The sequence below is a fragment of the Anolis carolinensis genome, chromosome 2, assembly GCF_035594765.1.
Source record: "Anolis carolinensis isolate JA03-04 chromosome 2, rAnoCar3.1.pri, whole genome shotgun sequence".
NCBI lineage: Eukaryota > Metazoa > Chordata > Lepidosauria > Squamata > Dactyloidae > Anolis > Anolis carolinensis.
The window spans coordinates 247,583,745-247,599,720 of record NC_085842.1 but is presented as its reverse complement, the minus strand read 5'-3'; the positions used below and the strand labels follow the sequence as shown (position 1 = coordinate 247,599,720).

The 15,976-nt window shown below is 36.5% G+C and overlaps 1 protein-coding gene across 3 annotated transcripts in view; it reads right to left on the bottom strand.

Moving 5' to 3' along the window:
* The window catches only part of vps13a (vacuolar protein sorting 13 homolog A), a 206,501-nt gene that overhangs the window by 137,585 nt on the left and 52,940 nt on the right, over positions 1-15,976 (bottom strand). For all 3 annotated transcript variants that reach the window (XR_010003415.1, XM_062972011.1, XM_016991003.2), the window contains exons 17-26: positions 14,313-14,455; positions 11,873-12,074; positions 11,629-11,743; positions 11,247-11,383; positions 10,448-10,580; positions 9,233-9,350; positions 8,526-8,661; positions 7,758-7,845; positions 5,196-5,374; positions 1,845-2,001 (exon numbers count right to left, since the gene is read on the bottom strand). Coding sequence is in view for 2 of the 3 variants with exons in the window: in XM_062972011.1 (XP_062828081.1) it covers positions 1,845-2,001; positions 5,196-5,374; positions 7,758-7,845; positions 8,526-8,661; positions 9,233-9,350; positions 10,448-10,580; positions 11,247-11,383; positions 11,629-11,743; positions 11,873-12,074; positions 14,313-14,455 (1,408 nt within the window). In the remaining variant the exon portion in view is untranslated. The remainder of the gene's footprint in view (positions 1-1,844; positions 2,002-5,195; positions 5,375-7,757; positions 7,846-8,525; positions 8,662-9,232; positions 9,351-10,447; positions 10,581-11,246; positions 11,384-11,628; positions 11,744-11,872; positions 12,075-14,312; positions 14,456-15,976) is intronic.

The following is a 15,976-nucleotide window of genomic DNA, read 5'->3' as shown; positions in this document are numbered from 1 at the left end:
ACCCTCCTAGGTATAGTGACGGTGGCAGATCTAAAATCCTCTCACAGAAGTCTACTTTTAAGGGCTGTAAAACATGAACGCATTCTTTTGAACCCCCCACTTGTCCCTCTCTCTCCACGAAGTTTCTCACTCTGTTTGCACCTGATTCCCTCCTCCCTAAGAGCCAGCCGAGGATGTTTATCTAAGTCCACTGTTCCTCGGGTGAGCTCATGGTATTTTGACTGTAGTTACTAGGTGAGAATTCACGGCCCTGACTGGACACAATTGCTCTAATAACACCTCCTGTCCAGCTGTATCTGAATCCAGCACTCCCCTCAGCTCTGAAAATGCATCTCCCAGCCTCCCTGACACAAATCTCTCTTCATTATCAGGCAGAACCACAACAGGGGGTAAGCTACTGTAAATGTGGCTAGGCTGTAAATGATTTTTAAGAAGTGATAAAAGAAAAACATGTGTAGGCATAAAAAGCACTAAAAAGGCTGCTCAGAGCCAGTAGATTTTGTCTAACTTAACTTACCACCACAACTGGGAAAATGTCAACTATCAGTATAGTGTACCCACAGAGGTATAATGACTATATTCTTCATCACTACCATCACAATACCATTACAAAATTATTCAAAACATAATTACTTCATTCTATTTGAGAGGAGGGCTTAATGCAGTTATCCAGATGTTGTTGGTCCTTAGGTCCTAGTAGCCTAGTATTCAGAATATCCAATGGTAAGTTGATCCAGTAACATCTGGAGGGATGCATGATTTCCATCATGTTCCCAATAAGTACATATATCAGGTCAATAAAGTATTATTTATATTGTAACCATTGTTAAACTTAAAAGGAAGTAAAATAAGAATTTAGAAAACTTGGCAACAGTCTAATACATATGATTTATCCAAATGTTAATTTTATATTTATTTTTGTTTTAAAAAAATTAACTGAAGGAGAGGTCTCGTGCCTTGATCTGTTGGTGCAAGCGAACAACCCATTTGGTTTGGATTAATCCTTCAACCAGGCTGAGAATGGGTGACAACTCATGATTCCATAGTGCTTTCTTTTCATCCAGTTTCCATCCAAGGTGAGACAGATACTGCACTTAACATATGCAGAAATGTCACAACCCGAGTATCACAAATAGACCCCAGTATCACAAATAGCATGGCAGACAAGTGGCCTCTCCTTTGAACTGTATACAGATTAAATGACTCAAAGGCAATGGAACTAATAAGAGATTATAATGTCAAAATTCAGATGAAAAATGAAAACATTTAAATTAGAGATAAATGCTAGAACTCATCTTACATTAACTGGTATGCTGTTCCTCAGTTAAACCTCAGTGAGGAATATCAAGTCTGTACAGGAGGCACTTCATCCAAATTTTGGGTATGCATTAAAGCTAAACTATTGATAGAAATCTAGCAGTGTAATTGAAAAAAATTCTTTTGTTATCTAACTCTACTAAAAGAAATTCTCCTTCAATCCTTTAACTGTCCTATACGCTGCAGGTTCTCATCAATATATTGTTGTTTTAAAAGAGATGTTAATCTGCTCTGGCACTGTGTAAGAACAATCAGGTGCACCCTCCCCCCCCCCCCCCCCATCACGTCTCTCATTCCAGGTTTCAGTGTTCCAGCCTCTATGGAAGAGGACAAGCAGCCACACACACTTCTGCTGTGCTAAGAATGGTTGAACTTAATTTCACCCCAATTTCCAGTATTCCTTTGTATCATACCTTGCTTAGATTGCAAGCTTAGAGGTAGAAACTTCCACATTAATTATTTGAAAATAGCGGTTGGAGCTTTTTAAAACTAAATTGTGGGATATAATTGTTTAAATAAATGCTTACCCATGTATTCTGGACATAATAAGCAAACTTCTCTAAGATAAACCGTCGCATACATATCATAGGTCCTTAGCTTAAGCTCAGTGCCTAATTTTAAAATCTCTAGGCGAAGGACTGGCTGTTCAACATCTACGTCAAGACGGCACACTTGAAGAAATGCCTATGTACAAAACAAAATTGGCATGGTCAACTACATCTGCAATCATGACAGCAATAGGCAGTTGTTCAATCATGTGTGTATTATTTGAACTATCATATTGTTGTTATATTATTCTATATTATTATATACCCATTTTTTCTCTTAAAGAGACTCAAAACTGTGTGCAGTGGTAAAAACAAGACAATGTTTAAAATTTAAAGACTATAAGCAGTAAAATAGAATTAAACCTAGTACTATTTAAAATGAATAATTAAAACTATTACACCAATTTAAAATACACAAAGCACCACACAACACCCTCTGACCAGCTCTTACATTTTTCTTCTTTTTTAAAACCTTGCCTAAAAGAAAGATTTTAGCTTGCCATTGGAGGGACATCAGGGACAGGGTCATTCTGGCTTCCCTGGCCAGGGAGTTCCAGAGTTGAGGAGCAGCCACCAAGAAGGTTCTCTTTCGTTCCCACCAACTGAATTTGTAATGGTGGTGGAACTGAAAGAAGGGCCCTGACAGGCTTGTACAGGAAGATGTGATTTGCCAGACAGCCTGGAACTGAACTGTATAGGACTTTATAGATCATAACCAGCACACCTAATTGTGCCCGTATGTAGACTGGCAGCCAGTGGAGCTGTTGCAATAGGAGGGTTGTGCGTCAGCCACAGTTAACAATCTAACCAGCTTTGAATCAGCAGAAGTTATTGAGCAGTCTTCAAAGGCAGCCCCACAAAAAGTTCATATACTGCCTTTCAGGCCGAAAACCTTCACAAGAATAATTTTCTACATATAGGAGAATGATACATTGGGCACTTATTTATTTTACTACATTGCTCTGTATCGTATTTATATTTATTTATTTACAGCATTTATATTCCGCCCTTCTCACCTCGTAGGGGACTCCGGGCGGATCACATTGCACACATAAAGGCAAACATTCAATGCCATAACATAGAACAGAGAAAGAGACAAGACACAGGCACGGGCTGGCCTCGAACTCATGACCTCTTGGTCAGAGTGATTTGTTGCAGCTGGCTTGCTTTCCAGTCTGCACCACAGCCCACCTTTCTTCTATATGGGATCCAAGGTAGACTACAATTTAAGTAAAAATAAGACACAATACAAATTAAAACCATTAAACAAACATGACTAAGGTGGTAGTCCCAAAATATTGACTGTGGGCTGAGGAGCCATGGCCCTCTGCCACCAACTTTATAGACACACCTCCGCTCAGTGCTGCCACTTGTGCACAGTAAGAAGAAAAAGAAGGGAGATGCAGTTCTAGACAAGGGTGTAGAGATTGAATGTAGGCATCAGCCACATAGACAATGCCCCAGTGGAGCAGTGGCAACTTCTGCAGCCCATTTAGCAGTGTTACGAGGCAGGGGAGGGGAGGTTGTTCTACATTTTAATAGGGACGTAAAGGCCTTATTGCATATCATGCAGTCTCACCATGCTGCATGAAAAAACTGTGAATAGTCAAATTCACAAAACTGAAATCCACGACAGTGGAGACTTGACTATACACCATTTTTTCCCTCGGCAAAAAGGTGGGATTAGGACAAAAATGGTATAATATTATTATCTATAGAAAACTAAAATATCCTTACACAGAAAATGAAGAAGCTAGGGAGACACTATAACTCAAAATTGCAATGAATTGATAAATAAGACCTGCAAGCTCTACCATCATCCTTACAGAAGCAGGCCTGTAGCCGGGGGGGGGGGGGGGGGTTAGGGGTTCAACCCCCCCCCCCCCCGAAAATTTTCAGGTTTAAAAAAACCTGGTTTACTCATGAATTTTAACTGGTTAACCAAATCCCCATGCTAAGTCTATGAGATGCAAAAAATTAAGAGTCCCTCCAGGCACTATCTCAAGCAGATATTAACTGGTCTGTAGCCGGGGGGGGGGGGGGGTTAGGGGTTCAACCCCCCCCAAATTTTCAAAACTCTCCACAAAATTTTTTTCTGGCTATGGCCCTGTACAGAAGAAATCGATTTCAAACAATAACTCTGAGGGACTAGAATCTAATAGGCACTCTCTACCTCAAAAGTTTGAGTTAAAGCGTTTAGTACATTATGAAGAGTCCACATATTGTGCCAAAAGTCTACGAAGAAAGCTGCCCTAAGAAAGTTATTCAGAGAATCACAGAGTGGGAAGGGACCTCAAGGGATGGAGAAGAACTACTTATGAAGGATGTGCATATAGTTTAGGAGTTGTCTTGGAGAGCACTATTTATTAATGCTATGGTGACCTTGATCACCAATGATGAATTTTATTACTTTCAGTTGTTTTGCCAAAATAAATCTCCATCTGGAGAAAACAGACTTTGTCAGCCACAGCTCTGGTTACATCCATTAGATCACTGTAATGTGATCTAAATAGGGCTGTATGAAAAATGTGTCAGAAAATTCTGACAGAAACAGAGTTGCCAATTGCAGTCAGAGCATATAACTGTTCTAATTGCACAGCTGCCAGTGTTTTTTGCGGAAATGATTTGAAGTGCTAATCACTTTTAATTCCACAAACTTCTTTGAATAATCTTTGGCATTTCAAACATGAAAACATGTTTGATTCTGTTTCAAGTTTGAAAAAGTATCTGAAATGACAGATTCTACTATAGAAATAATACTGAACCAGAAGAAGAAGAAAAATCTGTGTATGAGTGTAAAGCATTAGATTATTGATCAAAACTATCTAAATTCATGTACTCACCATAAAAACTAGGAGATTCAAAATATGAAACCAATCAATTCTTATTAGTATAACTATTGTTATGTCCCGTTATATAAATGTCATTAGATAATTTCTATGTTGCTGTTCTGTTAAGAAACTCTTATAGAAGTGGATAATTAAATATATTAAGCAATTACAAGAAATCTTCAAGGGACACAAAGATACCAGGATTCAGCGGCAAGCTTTATTGCATGAGCGGCTTCCACCTGACCAATTTCTAGAACCAAGGCCTACTTTGGAAAATATTACTATGAAATTATTTGAAAAATCTGCACACTGTGCATGCAGTCACACACACAATGGAGAGAATGGTAAAGACAAACACAAAAATAGTTACATTAATATTGGAGTAAAGCGATAATAGCAACTACAATGGTAACAAGTTTGATGGCAATGGGGGGGGGGTATATCAAATATGAAAAGAAATACATAGTTTCTATGGAAGAAGATAAAATACACATATTACCTCATATATTTCAAATCGTAGTTCCAAATCAACCATATTCTTCAAAGATTCTCGTCTTACTGCTTTTTGTGCTTGTTGTGCAACATTGCTCATACTACTCCAGGAACCCAGAGGGGCTTCAAAAAATGGCACATCATCCATAGGACTACTTGGGGCATCATAAAATTCTTCTTCAGATTCTAACAATTATGATAGTTCAAATAATGACTGTTATAATATGTTTTCATTTTCATCTAAATATTTGTAAGTTGGGAATCCAATGATTACATCATCATAACTATAAGTGTGTTTACACCATATAATTAACAGTTTATTGCAGTATCTTAAAACACAACTGTTTCAAAGTTTGTATGCTGATATCAATATCTGATTTAAAAAGGTTGTATTCTCTCCACCTAAAATTATTCTAAGGTAAACAAACACACATTACCATATTCTGGACTAAACACTTACAGGCAAAATAACTCCATAATAAAGCACGCTGAAAATTTGCTTCCAATTAATTTGCATGTGCTCTTTATGCCTGGGAACTGTGACCAGACAAACAGCAAATAATCTATTCTACCAAGGAGAAACAGAAAATCAAATAAAATATCGTATTTCATCACATAATAGTCATGCTTTTTATGTGTGACTATTATGTGATGAAAAAAAAATCTGCCTTTGATTCTCTGGTTTCTTTCCTTTTCTTTTTTCTTTTTTTTTGAAAAAAAAACACCTTAAAATAAACTGCCTGATCTCCAAAAGGAGAGAAGGAGAAGGGATGATCAAGCCTCAAACAAGGAGCTACATTTCTCTTCATTTGTTTTTCAAACTGCCTTGCCTCAAAGAAAGGAGGAAAGAAGATTTCACCTCCTTTGCTTTTTTCTGGAGGCAAGGCCATTTACAAAATCTGAAATAGAGGTTTTTGGGGAAAGGAGGAAGGAGAAAGGAACAGAGCTCCAGAGCTCCCCATTTCATAGTTTTTAAACTGCCTTGCCTTTGGAGAAAGATGGAAGGAAGGGGAAATCAGCCTCAAATGGGTCTACGAATATTAAGTGAGGAAAATAAAAATACTAATTTTTCCACCCAAAAAATAGGAGTGTGACTATTATGTGGTGGTGATTATTGTGCGATGGAATGAAAAATTGCACTTACCGTGAAGGTTCATTCTGAGATGGTAGGAGGAGCAATCCACTATGATTAGAGTTTCATCCCTACACTCCAACCGGCAAGGTAGAATCCAAGATTATTTTTTGGTCAAGCCGTTAAGATACTGACCCCTTCTCCAACAGTTCTATTATCAAGCCTTAACTAACTTAAATTCTGAGAACAGCTTCCACTTATCAAGTATTTTTTGTTTGTTTGTTGTTGTTTGCAGGGAGGGCATGGATTGTTCCTCCTTCATTTTAGAAATGTTTTGAATTTTGTTTCATTTGCTACAGCTTATGTACTAACATTTTGTAAATCTAATGGTTCATTCTCTAGTTTCAAATTTATTTCAGAAGTATCGGAACTGAAATTCTTTCTTTAAGTCAATCTAGTCTTCTGAAGTTATGTTTTTGCAACTATGCTTGTTTCCTGATTACCTAATAATAATAATTGTTTCACTTATTGCTGAGACATCTTGAAAATTGTTTTTAAATGGTTCATAAGTTCTGGCATCATACACTTGCTATGTAAATATTTGCTGCCTACATCTTTAAAACATTTCTGCAGCTTGTTAAGGCTATGGTTTTAAAATGGCAGTTGCAGCGAAACCAGGAGAGGTATCATTGCTACTGCTACGTTATTCTCCACTTTGGAGGCATTGCCTTCAAGCTGTTGTTTTCAAAATAGCAGTTGGTGCTTACTAGGAGAGAGATCATTGTTAAAGCAATGTTCTTCTCAACTTTGGAACAATTACCTTAGAGTTCTGGTTTTCACAATGGCTGCTGTTTTCAAAATTACACTTGCAATTTACTGAGAGATATATCATTGCTACCGCAATGTTCTTCTCCACATGGGAGCCATTGCCTCAGAGCCCATTTTCAAAATGGCAGTTGCAGCTTACTAGGAGATATATCATTACATTCCTTCCTTATTTTATTCTTGTTATTAATCTTTACTAACATCCTTGCCTTATAAGTTTGTCAGAAAAGGGCAAACATAACTGTTAGTTAGGAAGAATAGAAATAAATCTTGGATCTTGCCATTCCAGTTGGAGCATGGGGGGGGGGGGGGGGCTAATGCACTGGATTGCTCCTCCTTGCCATCCCGACAATATAGTAGATGTGGCTAGGTTGGCAAAGGAGATTGATACTGCTCTATGCTCCCCCCCCCCTCCCTGTGTCTTAAGGTGAGCTGAAAGAATATCAAGCCCCACCCTGTCTCCAGAGTTATTTGCAGTTTTTCTACTTTCATGGGGTTCCTGCATCCCTAACCCCTACGAATGTGGAGGGTCAACTGTAGAACATTCTGTATCAATACTTGTGGATGTCAGAAATGAAGTACTATCTGCGCAAAGTTCATGACAGCCCCTAGCCTAGGGGATCCAACATCATTTTAAGCCTGAAATCACTTAAATAAGAAGAAAATATTTACCACTTGATCCAGCTGTTGAATGGAGTTCTAGAAGTGGAAGCACAGAGGTTGACATGTATGGTGTTGCTAGAAATGGAGATATTTGTACCTGTCCAAAAAAAGGGGGGCAATACGTAACTGTTTTTTAATTGAAGTATATCTGACTCTGACTAATATATTTCATTTGTTTAACAAATACCACCAATCATTCTTGACAATTCAATCTGAACCATAAAAACAATTAGTTCAAAGAAACTAAAAATATGAATGTCCTTGGTAAAAACAGTAATTAAGAAATAACAAAAATAAAAACAATAAAAAAAACAAATTCAATGAAACCAGAGGAAGAAAACAAACTGATATAAAGCCAAAAGCCAAGATATAGACTAAATATAAACTTTATCACCATTACATGAACTGCTAATCAAAAGTGATCAAGATAAGCTTCTCTCTATATCCTACAACCACTGCAGCCATTAATTCCAGTAATTTCATCTCACACGTACAAATAGCAAGAAAAAATAGGACAGACATGAAGGTTTAGAGAACCTTTAGATTCATACTGGAGAAGGTCATCCTTCAGATTTTATGGTCCCAATTCTCAAATTTTGTAATAATTTCCCAGATGCAAATGTTATAGAAAAATGCATGTATTACTTTTGTAGATAGATTTTCTTTTGTAACCCATTTTGTCCAAAATATTATTTTAATGAGGTTGCACGTCAATAATCAGTATTGACGTGATAGTAAAGTAAAGGAATAGGTTTTTCCCAATTCAATCATACGTGCCTTGGAAGGTTGTGTATTGGCAGTGCCTTGAGCAGTTTCAGGTTTAGGAATGCTATCAATAAGATCCATAATACATTTCAATTTCTCATCCGAGATGTTAAAAGACAGTAGTGGTAGTTCACCAAATACTTTGTACCTATTATAGGAGAAAGGAATCCATAAAATATAACTACAACTGTTAACTAGGAGCTTTACTTATTATTTAGCACATAAATTGATACTCCAACACAAGATTTCTCTGGTTTCCACTAAATATCAAATATAAATAAAATAAAAAATAAATAAAAAGCACAATAAAAACAGTAGGCTAACAACTTATCAAAGGTAAATCATTTCTCATTTTGACAAGGACAATTCTCATCCATTTGTTAAGTAAATGAAGGAATTAAGAAGGAAGTTTCCATGGCTAGATAATCAGTTAATTAGTTACAGAGCAAAAAAAAGTTAGAATCCCCTCTGGAATTTGACTGTGATTATTTAATATTCATACATGATTTAAAGTAGAGATTAATAGTTTGTGACAGTAGAAACAAAATAGATTGTGAGGAGGGTACAGCTGTGGAGCAAAAAAGGTGACACGTGAAACTTATTGATTAGTCATGCTACTCAAATCCAATCAAAAGTGGGTGAGAGTTAGTATGACAGGAAGCCATCATTGTGATGCTTACTAAAACAGCTTTGTAAAAATTCACCTAAAAGTATCTTACTTGGGCATTCTTGTATCTGTTACAACCATTGCTCTGCTAAATTCCATTTTAACATCCAAAGGCTGCAAAATATGTTGAGATGATGATCGCAGACTACGAGCGTTCTCCCAGCTTTCATCTAAACACAAGAAAGTATGGTGTTTTGTTTACTTTTTTGAGTTATGAGAAACAATTTAAAAAGTATTAACTACATATTATACAAAGAAGACTTATGCACACCTTTCAAGCCGCCCTGAGTCCCCTATTTATTTATTTATTTATTTATTTATTTATTTATTTAACATCCCTTTTACCCCACCCCTCACCTGTAGGGACTCAGGGCGGCTTACAATTGAGTGAGAAGGGCAAGATACAAGTACTGTAATAAACAAATAAATGTCTCATATTTTTTATTGAACTTCCAAGCATAGAAATCTATACTGCTTCATGGTGGACTCCATAATCCTACCCTGAGCTCCAATGGCACACACACATTTAGAGGAGCAGTGGGCATCAGTGGAAGTCTGGGGGTCACATTAGCCTCACAGGAGGGCTTTGAGAGCCACACTCCCATCATATCAGCTCCCCTACACAAATAAATTGCCATGAATGTCCCCAAACACCCTCCAGAGCAGTGGCTCTTAACCTTTCACCATCCAGATGTTTTGAACTTCAGGATAGTTGGCCAAGATGGCAAGAGCTACCAGAAGTCTCAAATAATGGAGGACAAAAATTTGTTTCAGGGCTTCAGAATTTTTCAGCTATGCTTTTGGGGCTTCTGAGCCATTTTAAACCAAGGAAAGTTTTTTTTAGCAACAGGAAAAAGTCTCTCCTAGGGCTAAACTGGTCTAGACCTCCTCCCCAAAAAACATGATGGTGATGTCCTCCACACCCCCCATAGAAACCACTCTGGGACACTCTAAACCAAGATGAAGTCAGTATCAGTAATCCTTCAGTAAAATAAAAACATGACTCCTTTTAGAAGTGAACAGTTGGACAAGGCAGGAATTCAAAACCAACTCCATAGTCCTTTCTGACCAATATCTAAGGCAGCAAATCCTCCCATCATCACACTTTTCTTTTGTGGGTTATGTGGGTACACATGTTGTTCTTTTGAACACTAAATGAACACTCACACACCCCCACACACAATAGCATGTTTGAAGGTAACTTTTACAAACTTATATTGTCCTACTTTTGGGAATCTATGTAAAATCAATTTGTATAAATACTTACAATGTCTGCTATAAAGAAGCTGTATGCTGCTGAGTTGAATGTCAAACTTGTCATATGCTCTTGATATAATATCTTCAAGAGCACTTTCACCAACTTTGAGTTCTTCCAAGGAAGATGGATTTTTACTAGTCATCTTTCAAAAGAACAAAATTATTGTAATAATCTGTCACAGAATATTAAAATGGATAGGCAATCTTCATTAAACATAAAAGAAATTGTATATTAAGAAAATGAAAAGATTTTTCCAGATTTCCAAATGAACTAATGAAATATTCTATCTTTATCAGCACAGACTATCAAATGGAACGTTTGGGAAGAATAACCATGAAGAAATATGCCTACACACATTATTTTTCTGATTACTCATCTGAAGTAACAAATACTCTCAAAAACTGCAGATGGATAATCATTTTAAATATATTGCAGAAAAACAAGACATCCTTTGTTATCTAAAAGACTAACACATTTTTCATGCTATAGATTTCAGGATCTAGCAACAATTTTGTCAAAAGTGGGCCCTGGTTTATAAGATTATGCTACTATATAATTCAATTCTGGATGCTATGTGAATATCTGTTGTTTTTATTGCATGAAAGGTTTCTCCATTTCCAAGTAAATATACTTCCAGTTTTCAAAATATTTCATGATATGGAAGTATTCAGAAACAGAAAAACATATTAAACCAAAAGGGTAAAAATTAATTTGAGAAAATATTTAATCATTCATGCCTTTAATACACCAATATAATCTAGACACAATAATAAATATTATAGATTTCATTGGAATTTGAGTGTTTTACCTTTAAATGACCAAGATCCAAAAGTAATTTATTTGAAGTTGAGTCATAGAATCCATTTTGTGGTACAATGATATAGGACGGCATTAGATTTATTTTTAAGTCTAGAACTTTCTGCGTTTCTATAATATATACTAGCCCTGGAAAAACACGAGAAACAATTAAGAATCACAACACAGCTACAGTTCAAAGGCATTCCATTACATAGAGGTGCATGCCAATGTGAAATAACATATATTAAAAGCCTGTAACTTTTTCACATATTTATTGCTAAGATTATCTCTATGCAGAGAAAACTGCATACACTGAGATGTCCAAAGTTACCTTAAGACTTTCATACCTGAAAAATTGAAATCCAATCTTTTTCAAAAATGCATCAACTTACCTGTAGCTGTCTTTTCCCCCAATTCTTCCAATTTTGTTAAAGTTGCTATGGCCAGCTGATCAAGATCAACATCACCCGGACGTCGTAAGAAATCCACTAAGCTATTTACAGTCATCTGACAAAAGTGCATAATAACATAGCGGTGTATCAGAATCAAATGTGAGTATTAACTTTATTTCATTGGTGTAGCTTTATGTATATACATACACACATACACACATCTTCAACACAATTTTCTACTTACTGCATCATATATTATTTCCAAAGGTTGTGATTCTATTCTTAGCTTCTGATTGGCACTCTCCTCTAATGGATTGGTCTCAAACATGATGGTAAAGAGTGATGTGCTGGTCCCTGAATGGACTGTGTGCGATGACAGCAAACAGGGTATTGTTTTTCCTTGAGCCACTCCATGAACTTCAAATGCACTTACACTTAATTCAAATCTATATAAATCACAAATGTTATGTAAGAACATAAACAAACATATAATTCTATTGTTCAAAAATAACTTTTTGGTGTTTTAAATTTTTTACTTCGAACTCCACTAATATGAGTAGTGGGTGGCATATGAAAGCATTTATCTTACTAATTACAGGCTTCAATTTACCTTGCCAATTATAGTTGCTGATATTAGAGTACCAAAACAAACATGATTTTGAGGGTATCAAACCCAGTTAACAAGGCAGATGTATTCCTAGGCATTATTTCAGTAAGAAAATATACAGTATGGTGCCAGAGGCAGAAATAATATGGAAATAATAAGAATAGATTCTTATACCACAAAAAAGGAACAACAGAAAACTTTTTATTAAAAAAAAACACCAGTATGCACAAATGAAGTGAAACCACCAGTTCAGGTGAGGCTTGTATAAGTTAGCAAAAATATTTTGAATCTTCCAGAGACCAAGTGAAAGCTTCTTCTAAAATGTATAGGGATTCCCCCCCCCCCTTTTCTTTCACTAGCCCCTACTTTTTAACCATTTCTATTATGGTCCCAACATCTATGCTTTAAAAAGGTCTACTGAGCATAGCTGGTGACAAGAGTTTATCTCCTTCCTTACATTCTCTGTTTTGCTGTTCATGTTTGCTTAGCATGGGAATCTGGAGGCAGTTTATTTATTTTGCCTGCTGTAAGACTGGCAAGATTGGAATCCCATAGTTTCCCATCTCAAAGTGGGACTGTCCCTTCCAAACACTGTTACAATATGGCACCAAATTTATGTGTTTCTCCAGCCCCATTAACTTTATTTACATGCCGCTAAAAAGACCTTCCAGGAAAAGAAGAAGGGAGGCCAGGCTGTCATAAAAATAAGCTTCTATGTTAACTGAATATGTCCATATCTTGTTTAATCAGTGGTATTAATACTATTTACTGAAAATGATTTCTGTCCAGCCTTAAAATTTGACCTACATACTGATGTTTATATTTATTTGTGTATATTTCCTTTTTTCTTGACTTTCTTTGTAGATTAAGGCAAATGCAGATTTTTGCTTCCTGCTGCTACTGAGATGTGTGGATGAAGCAGTTCAAAAAATCAGATCTTAATACCCTCTGCTGAAGACGCTGATGTCTGATATTTCAAATTTGAATCTACATAAAATATATCAAGTGTAGCAGAAACATTTGATGTACAATCAGAATAAAAAATCATACTAAAAACACTGCAGGATGTTACCATGGTGTTGGCTGATGCTATTTAGGGTGATCCAGCAGAAATATAACAGCAGGCATAAAGATGAAAAGCATGGCTATGAAATGCAGAACAATGAAGTTTGATACTGCAATCATTATAAAAATCACTGGTATAGACAGTTACAATGTCCATACTAAAGCAGGAGGCACCCTGACCAGTGGCTTTGATTGTATTCCAGCGCTTCTCAGTCTATCTGTTGTGAGAACAGCCAATAATGTTTCCCCCAACGTTTCAGTGTGTTCCCAGATATGGCTTCTGTCAGGCATGTCAGGGGTTGCTACCACATTTGTGCCCACCAAGTACAATTGTTTCTTTCTTTTCTGGAAACTTAGCAGGGAATGTCATTCATCAATGGACAACTACTTCATTAAAAACCCAGCCTTCTGAAGTTTGGGATGCATATTAAAGCACTGGGCACTTGTTAATTAAGAAAGAAAAGCTAGAAACACAAAATATAACCCCATATTTCATTCCATGACTAATTCGTTTCTTAGTATCAGGACTTGAAATAGTTTCAACTAGTCTCAGAGAGACAATAATCAAAGATTAACACATGTGGTAGCAGACACACATCTGTAAGTCACCTTAGGAGCTTTTCAGATGAAGGGCAAAGTATAACCACTCTAAATAAATCAGGCAAATAAGCAATAAAGTGCCAGTAAGAAGTGCATCAGCATGACTGTCTAGATATGGCAGGAAGCTTTTGAGATTGTGTATGAGTTGTATGTATCCAACTAAAACAGTGACATTTTCTAAGTATTATGTCATCTACAATTCACTATGAAATCAAATACAGATTCTTCCCTTCCTTTCCCCCTCCCTCTTTCCCTTTCTACTTCCTTCCTAAGGAGAAGCCTAGTGTCCCTTCTTCACGGATTTTCACTTATCGCGGGTGGTCCTGGAACATAACCCCAGCGAAAAGTGAGGGAACACTGTACTGCTATTTACACGTTTTAAGAAGTAAGCATGAATACAATAAAAGCTAACCTTATTGCTTCAGCACCAGGCCGTTGGGTTACTGTTGTACGCAGATCAATTAAGGCAATTTTTATCAGTTCAGGCTGTTCCTTGTTTTCCCTTATCACTGCTGTCATGCTTAATAGTTTTACAGAAAGTTTCATAGCTTCATACTGTATAAATTGGGGGGGGGGGGGGGGAAAGTATCATGAGAAGCAGAGGATTTTTACAAAGCATAGCTAAGCAATTTAATTATGAACATTCTGTGAGTAAGAAGCATGGCAAAGGCCAGAACTATGCTCCATTACAGGGAAAATTAGTTTATATTTCCTAAACTTATAGCGCAAAGGGTGGGGGAGACTGTCATGGCTGCACTGGGATATTTATTTTAAACATAAGAGTCCCCCACCACTCTCAAAACTATCTGTGACACTTTGGTTCCTCACACTGAACGAGGGCCTTGGAACATATAAATTATGCCAAGCATGAAATGGAGCAGAGGTAGCTCTCCTTAATATGTAACAATATAAATTATAAGGTATTTCTTACTGCTTTTTGACTAACAAACTAATGACATCTGCTAATCTTTTCAACTAGAGATCTTTTTAAAAAAACAGGTTCACATGCAGGGAAACAGACAAGCACAAACAAAAAGAGAAACTCACTAATGAAAGTAAAGAAAAAAAATACTCACCTAACTCAGAGATCTAGTTCAAACATTAAAATTAAGACTGAAGTGCAGGTCTGACTGAATTAATTTTATTACAGTCTCAGACCAGGAAATGTTGAAACATTAAAATCAGAGGTTTTTAAAAATTAAAACCATTGTAACCAGCTTCATATTGGAAACATATCCATGACAAGTCTAAAACATGTAGCCCGAAGCCTGGTTTACGAATGACACTTGATTAAAATGGATGACTATAAATATTAAAATGTGTATGTTAAAACATTATCCACTAAAATCATCCACAATTTTACAGCTGCAGCACAAAACTGGGCCACTATTAAAATAATCCATGATTCCCTACCCTCTATTAGATATTTTAAATAATATTCATCACTTCTGTCAGGGATCTTCTGTACGATAGAAGTAATAAAAGGAGATTGAATGCCCCTATAGAAGTGGCAACGCAATAGAACATGAAGTGCAGGCCTAGATTTAAACAAAATTCTGCAGTCAAAGGAAAATACATGATACTATTGGCAAATATGCTTGCCTGAACTGCCCTAAAATTTGACTGCTTCCAACAGGATAAAGAACAACATTGTGGATATTTTTTAAAGTCGAATTTTATTATGACTGTAAAGTGGAAGAAGGCAGTAGCAACCACAGCTAGAGTAAAATTTGGTTGATTCACCCTGGGCTTTATCATACAAACTTGGCCGTATTCTTGCATAAGATTCTATATACCCTCCCCCTCATTAGTTTGAAACAAAAATAAAGCATAACACAGCTTAAGAGTCCACCTGCAACTTTCTTCTGCTTTTCTGGTTAGGTAATACCAGAAGGTGTGTGTGTGTGGGGGGGGGGGGGGGGAGGTCTTCCAGGCTGCACACGTTAAAATGCATAACATTTCTGAATAATGCCATAGATAAAAATATCACATATGATACTTCTGAAAGCTACCCAACTACCTTAGTGATCATGGATATTCAAAGACTGACAATCACTGTTCCAACTATCATTTTCT